The sequence below is a fragment of the Arachis hypogaea genome, chromosome 18 (genome assembly GCF_003086295.3).
Source record: "Arachis hypogaea cultivar Tifrunner chromosome 18, arahy.Tifrunner.gnm2.J5K5, whole genome shotgun sequence".
Lineage (NCBI taxonomy): Eukaryota > Viridiplantae > Streptophyta > Magnoliopsida > Fabales > Fabaceae > Arachis > Arachis hypogaea.
Genome location: NC_092053.1, coordinates 6,647,310 through 6,656,202, shown reverse-complemented (window position 1 = coordinate 6,656,202; position 8,893 = coordinate 6,647,310). Strand labels below are relative to the sequence as shown.

Below are 8,893 nucleotides of genomic sequence, written 5' to 3'. Positions count from 1 at the left end.
AATAATTTTATTAAAAAAAGAATAAAACTATATTGCTACATAATAAATAATATTTCTTTATAATTAAATAAAAGAATAAAAAGATTTATTTAACGAATAAAAAACATCTTTAGAAAGAATAAAATAAAATATTTTATAATTAAAGTTGTTAAATACATCTGAATGACAAAATTTAAAAAAAATTAAAGTCAAACAACATCACAATATTATACAATGTAACAAAGTTAAAAAAAAAGATTGAAACATCACTTAAATATTTGATAGCTACTTATCTCTTTTTTATGATCACCACTATAATGGAAGTAATTCTTTGTATTTATAATCAACAAACAAAGAACTATTTTTTTAGTTGTTACAAAATTCATTATTTTATGATTTTCATTATGAATGTAACCAAATATATGTTAATTTAATACGAGTACAGAAATTAGACAAAATGTTCGAGAATCCCATAATTGTGCTCGAAATTTTCAAGAGGATGCAACAATAATTCGAACTCCGCTACCAGTCCCAAGAACATGTCATTACTATAGCGCACGTCTATTTTACCATGAGACGTTCGAGATGTGCTGTAATGGGAAAAAGTCTCTCTTCCCCAAGTAAATGCTCCTCAGGAATTACTTGAAATCTTCTTGGACCCTTCTGCAGAAGGAAACCATTTTAGGAAACATATTCGTGGATACAATCATGTATTTTCCTTCACTTCGTGTGGTGTGCACATAGACGAACAACTGGCTATAATAGGTCGTGATATATATACATTTCATGCTCAAGGCTCAATATATCACAGTATAGGGGGATTTCATCCGGATCAAGGCACGCGACCACGGTTTTTGCAACTGTACATATATGATACTGATCACGAGTTACAGAATAGGATGCTGGAGAACACACAACTACATGAAACATTAGTTTTCAAGTTACAACAATTGCTACACCGGTATAATCCTTTTCTCCATGTGTTTCGCCAGCTTGCACAACGGTCAGATGTACATGAGTGTAGTTTGGTCATTAGAGAGCGACCTGCTAATCAGCCACAATATAGTCTTCCAACTGCGTCGCAGGTAGCAGCTATAATTGTTGGTGATGACGTTGAAATAATGATTCGTGGGCGAGATATTAAGGTGCAAACTCATGCTGGTAGCCTACGAAGGATTCAGGAATTCGTTGGCTATTACGATCCACTACAATATCCTCTTCTTTTGCCATTTGGAACTCATGGATGGGATATCAATACCTGAAGTCAAAGTGGCGGCAAAGTATCATGCCGAACATATAATAGTTATATGCTCCAGGTACAAATTCCCATTTCCTACGCAGTATAGACTTCAATAAAATTATGCCAAAAAATTGAGCAATGTATCTAATCTTTTTTGCAAATTCTAAAAAATTTGTAGATCCGCCCCGATGATCATTCCACCGTATTGCAAGCAGGGCGACTACTACAACAATATGTTGTTGATAACTATGTGAAAATTGAAACCGGAAAGTTAAGATGGGTTCGAAATAGACAGAAGAAATTACGGGCTGAATTATACCAAGGTTTACAAGATGCTTTGCACACAGGAGAAACCAATGCAGGTAAATATTGTTGTATCTAATTGCTACTTCGAAAATCATTAAGAATTACCCCAAAATAATTATTAAAACTAATAATATTTCTCTATATATTTGTCTTCAGAAAATGTTGGAAGAAAAAGAACAATATTACCATCGTCGTTCATTGGTAGTCGTCGCGACATGACCCAACGATATGAAGATGGAATGGCGATTGTTCTTAAAGAGGGCAAGCCAGATATTTTTCTCACAATGACATGCAATCCATCTTGGACTGAAGTAACTTCAGAACTCAACCCAGTTCAAACTCCACAAGATCGTCCAGATCTAACAACAAGAATTTTTCGAGCCAAATTTGAACAGCTGAAAGAGGATGTCATTACTAAGGGTGTCTTGGGAAAGGTGAAGAGCTATATTTATGTTACTGAGTTTCAAAAAAGAGGGTTGCCACATGTACATATGTTGCTAATATTAGAAAACAATTACAAGTTAATTGATCCGGAGCATTATGATAGTTTGGTACGTGCAGAGATACCATCTAAAGAAGTAGAACCACACCTACATGATGCAGTGCTAAAACATATGATTTATGGTCCTTGCGGTACACTTGATCAATCTTCACCCTGCATGAAAAATGGCCAATGTAAACGCAACTACCCAAAAGAGTTCGCAGCAGAAACACGAAGAGGTGATGATGAATGGATTTTTGACGGTTTAGAATTTCACAAATGAAATCTTGTTGAAGTATAGTTTCTAAACCAACAATAATCCTTTCATGCAAAAATTTGTTTGTCACAAGTACAAACCCCTAAAATCTATAAACCGAAGTATTTAAACCTCGGGTCGTCTCTCAAAGCACTTGCAGGGTAGTGTTCTTGCTATTGGTTATGGACTTGTTTATTTGGGGTTTTGGATGAGGAATGTGAATAGTAAATGGTAGGAAAACTTTATTCACAAAATGGTCTTGGCAAGGTTTGGTTGTCAAGGGTCTTCATCATTATCACTAGCCACAAGTATGGTAGTTGCAAGGATTAATCCCACTTAGTCATCCTTAAATCGATTAACAAAGGAAAGTCAAGTGAGTTATATCAATCCTAGTCCATAAGTCCTAGCTTTCCACTAATTGGATTAATGAAGGCTAGAGTTAATGGCTATCAACTATCAATCAATTGGACACTAGTGACTCAAGAAATCCTAAGTTACCTTCTCAAGCCAAGAACATAAAATTCTAGTCTAAAATTCTTCCAAGCATTTAATCAAACACTTGGAAGGCACAAAAGAAAAGTATAGTCAATCACAACAAGAATGAATTCTAACTACAATTGAATGTAAAGAATTAACAACAATCAAGGAGATCACAATTATCATGAATTACCTCAAATTGTATTATTGAAAGAAAATAAAGAGAACAAGAGTATCATGATTACAAAACCTAGAAACAAAATAAGAGAAATTACAACAAGAGAATAGGGATAGAGAGAAGAACCAAAGTGTAGCAATCATCAATTGAAGGTGGAAGTAGAAGGAGACTTGAATTAAACCTAGAACTATGAGATCCTAATCTAACCCTAATTCCTATCCTAATTCTAGAGAGAAGAGAGAGCTTCTCTCTCTAACTCTAACTACTTCTAAAACTAAACTATGACTAATGATTAAAAGTAAAAGTAAAGTATGAAAAGTATGTTGATTCCCCTTCAATCCTTGGCTTAAATAGCATCAGAAATGAGTTGGATTGGGCCCACAAGGCTTCTAAAATCGCTGGCCACGTTTGCATTAAGTGGGTCATGTGCCACCATTGGCGCGTCCGCGTACCGTGCGCGTGCGCGCCCCTATGCGTGATGCAACTATGGCAAATCTTATATCGTTTCGAAGCCCCGGATGTTAGCTTTCCAACCCAACTGGAACCGCATCATTTGGACCTCTGTAGCTCAAGTTATGGTCAATTAAGTGTGAAGAGGTCAGGCTTGACAGCTTTTTGGTTCCATCATTTCTTCATGAGTTCTCAAACTTTACATGCTTTTTCTTCATTCCCTTAATCCAATCTTTGCCTCCTAAATCTGAAATCACTTAACAAACATATCGAGGCATCTAGAATCAAGGTGAATTAAATTTAGCTATTTTAAGTCCTAGAAAGCATGTTTTCACTCTTAAGCACAATTAAGGGAGAAGTTATAAAACCATGCTATTTCATTGAATAAATGTGGGTAAAAGTTGATAAAATCCCCAAAAATCAATACAAGATAAACCCTACAAATGGGGTTTGTCAGGTGACGACTCATATCCGCAATATAGGCGATGATTCGACACTCCAGTACAAATTAACCAAAGTGTCACGGTTGACAATAGATGGGTAGTTCCGTACAACCCTTGTCTACTACTAAAGTATGATTGCCATATTAATGTTGAGATATGTAGTAGCATCAAGAGTATAATGTATCTCTACAAATATTGCTACAAGGGTCCAGACCGGGTTGCAATGGAAGTTCACAACGGTTCTAATGTTGACGAGGTCCAACAGTTTGTTGATGCAAGATGGATTGCTGCTCCAGAGGCATGTTGGAGAATATTTAAATTTAACCTTTACCGAATGTATCCATCAGTGGAAAGGTTACAAATTCATTTTCCAAATCAACATCAAGTGAGCTTCTATGATCACCAAACCATTCCTGAAATACTTAATGATGATTATTTCTCTAGAACAATGCTCACTGAGTTCTTTGCCCTAAATCGTGAGGAGGACCAACAATCTAGGCATCTTTTGTACAGGAAAATTCCAGAGTATTACACTTGGCACAACAAGGAAAAGGAATGGCGTCGGCGCAAGACACAGAGGAGATCCATCGGTCGAATTTATACTGTATCACCTTCAGAAGGAGAAAAATTCTATTTGCGTATTCTGTTATCTAATGTCAGAGGACCAATCAGTTTGGGTGACTTGCTAACAGTGAATGGGGTCCAATATTCGTCCTTCAAGCAATCTGCTCAACACCGAGGATTGTTAGAGAGTGACAGTAGCATCCGTGAGTGTTTGGTTGAGGCTTCTGTTTTACGATTGCCATGTGCTTTACGAAGGTTGTTTGCAACCATCTTAATATTTTGTGAGCCTACAGATGTAAGAAGCTTATGGGATGAATTTTTTTCATATATGGTGGATGATTATCCGTCAACCAGCACCACAACAGCCTTAGTGTTCACAAATCGGCTACTCAGGGATATAAATGATATACTCCTTCAGCATGGAAAACAGATTACACAATACGATTTGCCAGTTCTAACTCATGAAAATGACAATGACAACTCGATACCCAGAGTTATCCAAGAAGAACTGTCTGTCGAAGTACCCCGGGAAGGCCTGTGTTCCGTAACAAGATTGAACAATGACCAGTCTAAAGCTTTCAAGTGCATTATGAATACAATTGATCGAAGAGAAAGTGGAGTGTTCTTTGTTGATAGGCCAGGAGGATCAGGCAAAACATTTCTTTACAGAGCTATAATTGCATAATTGAGAAATAAGGGTCATATTGTCTTGGTAACTGCATCATCAGGAATAGCCGCAACATTATTGCCTGGGGGTCGAACAGCTCATTCTAGATTTAAGATCCCAATTAATGCAGAACCATCATCCATTTGCAACATAAGCAAACAATCAGATCTTGCAAAGCTGATTAGACAAACAACGGCAATCATCTGGGATGAAGCACCTATGGCAAATAAAGAATCGGTGCAATCATTAGACCGCACTCTGAGAGATATATTAGCAAACGATATGCCATTTGGAGGAAAAGTGATTGTGATGGGAGGAGATTTCTGCCAAGTACTGCCTGTGGTACCGAAAGGTAGTAAGTCACAAATGATTTCAGCTTCTATAGTTAAGTCTCATTTATGGGCTTCCACTAAAATTCTCCATTTGCGACAAAATATGCGATCTTCTAATGATCATGTTTTTGCTGAGTATCTTATGCGCATTGGTGATGGAATTGAGCCCACCATACATGAAGACTTTGTACGGATACAAGCAAATATGGCAATTCCGTGGGAGGGTGAAATATCGTTACACAAGTTAATAGAAGAAATATTTCCAAACTTACAATCTCATGGGTGGGACGCTTCTTACATGGTAGAAAGGGCAATATTGACGCCAAAAAATCATGATGTGCAACAGCTTAATGATATAATTATCAACCAGTTTCCAGGAGAAGAACGAAATTTAGTCTCATTTGATGAGGTAGAAGGAGATGCTAATAATTTATATCAACAAGAATATCTTAACTTAGTTTCTACAGGCGGGTTGCCACCTCATGTGTTGAAGGTAAAAAGAGGTGCACCTTTGATGTTATTGAGAAACATAGACCCTAAGGCCAGCTTATGCAATGGTACAAGGTTACTATGTCGTGGAACTTTTCAAAACATGTTAGACGTAGAAATTTTAACCGGTCATCACTGTGGAAGAAGAGCTTTCTTGCCTCGGATAAAACACAAAACAACAGAAAATTCAGGACTGCCATTTATACTTATCCGGAAGCAATTTCCTGTAAGGTTGAGTTTTGCAATAACAATAAACAAATCACAAGGACAGACCATTCCTAAAGTAGGGATCTATCTCCCTAAACATGTATTTAGCCATGACCAATTATATGTTGCTCTGTCTCGAAGTATTTCTCAGTCAACTACAAAAATTTTAGTCAAAGAAGGAAAAATAGATGGAACAAGTGGAGAATTTACCAAAAATGTAGTTTTCAAAGAAATATTGTTACCTTCCCCACAGGTAATTTATGTTCTTAGTAAGTATCTTCTTGGTACAATTCAGTCTATATATAATTTTAATCTTTAAATCTTTTTCATTGATATATATCTTTGTATACAAACTTCAATTTATTGAGGACTAACGACTTATATTTTTTTAATAGACAATTTGATTTCAAAGGAACTCATCAATATATGCCAGGAGATAAAGACAACGAACTTGAACATTTGTTTTATGCAACAGGTATGTACTAATTATCATTAACTAAGACATACTATATATATACTAGAAATATATTAACAAATATCAATTACAGGAAGAAGGATTCCAAAATCTCTGGAGTGCATGGAAAGATGAGCAAGCAATTGCATCAATCAAACCAATAGACAATAAAGTAATTTTGTAAATTAATTACTGTCGAAATTGTATTCAATATACATACTTCTATTTCTATGTTAGTAATCATAATCATATGTTATCTAATAGGTTCATTCCCTTCAAAATTATTCTATTGGTTGGGGAGGAACGGTTAAAACAGACAAGACCCAATTCTGGAAGATGATAAAAAAGGAAATACTGCTCCAACAACATACAAGGTAACACAATCATCGTAATCAGAATATTATCGATATGCCTATTATCTATCCCCTTCTATGTTCTTCTTTTACTAATAAAAAATGAAAGAAAAAAGTGTATGCCTAAAATATTAAAAGGTTACTCTGAGGTTGTAACGAAGATTATGTTTCTCATGTTGAATAAAGTTACAAAAAATAATTTTAAACTACTGATAATAAATTAAATATTTTTCTTTTTCCAGCAACAAACTCATAGGAGCGGAACCAACTGATGTTAGTAAAGAACAACATTGCAGGTACCTATCATTAGATTAAGAAACCGCACAAAATAGAGGTAATATCGGATACTTATAGATTTGAATGCTCTACAGAGGGTTTAATGGCTTCTTTTGTTGTGCATGTGTAGGAAATCCAACCTCAAACAAGAAATTTCAATTTTGCAGGTTTTATATTTTTTATTGTTAACTTTTCGTTCAAATATAATGAAATTTGTATTGGCATATGGTATATTTTATTGATTTCTAAATTTTGTAGTTCTTCAAGGCTCAAGAATTTATTGATAAGGAGATGTATGAGGAATTGCTAAAGATTTTTTCTCGGTACAAATTCAGAAATTACTTTAGATTTATTTTAACGTTTTTACTTATAGTTTGATATATAATCACAAAAAAAAGACATAATTATTTTTCTTCTTTACACTTTTTGTAGGCACAAGAAAGATTCTTCAAATACAGATCCGTACTTTGGCTTACCACTAAAAAAAAAGTCCCTAAACAAAGAAAAAAGTGACTTTTAAATATGGCTCATATTTTGTAAATAATAGTATTTTTCTATTTATTTTTATGACTTTGAGTTAGATAGAAGAAGATAAAATAATATTGTAATAATTATTTTATGAATTATGTTATTTGTAGATTTGTAGATAGGTGATGTATGTGTTCATTATAATTAAATCATTTTCATATTATTACTGTTTATAGATAGGTAATATATGATTATTTTAATTTGAACATTTTTATATTATCATTGATTATTCTATATTATTATTTTTATGTTATTCGAATTTAAAATTTTAAAATTCATTAAAATAATTAACTTTAAATTCCATAAAAAAAAAAGCGGCTGAACAGGCACTAGTGCCTGTTAAGCCGCTAGTATATAATAATGTTAAATAGATGCATACATTTATTTTCAAAAGAAACACTAGTTGAATTAAGCAACATACACAGCAAGTCAAATTGAAGTACTTGTCTTGTTGATTGCTTGTTTCATTTTATAGAACAAAAATTCATTCTACGTGTCAATAGCACCAGGCAAGCACCAATGTACACAATCTACAACCTTAACATTCTTATTATAAATAAGGCCATATTTATCAGGATATGCATCAGGCCTCAATGACGTTGCTTCACTTATATCTATCAAACCAAAGTGCAACCCTTTTTTTTCTAGCTTCCTTTTCTGCTTCTCTAAATTCATCCACTTGAGCATGATGCATTGCTTCCAAGAACTCCCCATTGTTATAGCCTTGTGTTTCTTCTTTTGTAAATGGTCTTGTCCTGTTGCAACTCCCACCTTCATTACACTCTCCATGCTCAAAGTATTTTGCAGATTGTGACACTAAAAAAGTCAATCCTTTGAACATTTTAAGGTTTATGATAGTTCTAAAAGATGTCTGAAAAGCCTTTTTGTAACCATACAAGTTAATGTCTTGTACTTTACTTACTCCTTGTTGGCCTCCAACAATTTGACCATTCTCATAGAAAGTCAATGGTCCATAGAACCATTGTCCTGTTGAGAAAATCACATAATCAAAATTTGCAACACTGCTGACCCAAACATCATTTGGCTCATCAAGATAAAGGCTTAATAAATTGTCAAATGCACTACCACGAAGATCAGCACCAGTAGCTTTAACTAAAAATGGAGCCCATAATATTGTAAGAGTGAAATTGTAATTTGAACTGTCACTACAATCAAATCAAAATAGCAATCTTTGCTAACTTAGTCTGCTCAT

General features: G+C 34.4%; 2 protein-coding genes across 2 annotated transcripts; one reads left to right on the top strand and one right to left on the bottom strand.

The window, feature by feature from the left end:
- The first annotated feature begins 878 nt into the window (after nt 1-878).
- On the top strand, nt 879-7,806 carry LOC112769477 (uncharacterized). Its single transcript, XM_029294861.1, has 8 exons — nt 879-1,124; nt 1,398-1,581; nt 1,682-2,076; nt 3,941-5,024; nt 5,103-5,866; nt 6,788-6,897; nt 7,119-7,172; nt 7,791-7,806. Exons 1-8 carry the CDS (start codon nt 879-881, stop codon nt 7,804-7,806), a joined length of 2,853 nt encoding a protein of 950 aa, XP_029150694.1.
- Nucleotides 7,807-8,169: 363 nt separating this feature from the next.
- LOC112769476 (protein trichome birefringence-like 21) lies at nt 8,170-8,893 on the bottom strand. The gene is made up of 3 exons (XM_025813990.1): nt 8,881-8,893; nt 8,603-8,793; nt 8,170-8,496 (listed from the first exon to the last, which is right to left on the bottom strand). Exons 1-3 carry the CDS (start codon nt 8,891-8,893, stop codon nt 8,170-8,172), a joined length of 531 nt encoding a protein of 176 aa, XP_025669775.1.

Bases quoted from the DNA above. Each gene is read 5' to 3' on its own strand.
- LOC112769477 (XM_029294861.1), top strand. From the start codon at position 879: ATGCTGGAGAACACACAACTACATGAAACATTAGTTTTCAAGTTACAA. The intron at 1,125-1,397 runs GTGCAAACTCAT...AAAAATTTGTAG, and splicing joins TTCGTGGGCGAGATATTAAG to ATCCGCCCCGATGATCATTC. The intron at 2,077-3,940 runs GTACGTGCAGAG...CTACTACTAAAG, and splicing joins CGGAGCATTATGATAGTTTG to TATGATTGCCATATTAATGT.
- LOC112769476 (XM_025813990.1), bottom strand. The intron at 8,497-8,602 runs GTAAGTAAAGTA...TGACTTTTTTAG, and splicing joins TTGTTGGAGGCCAACAAGGA to TGTCACAATCTGCAAAATAC.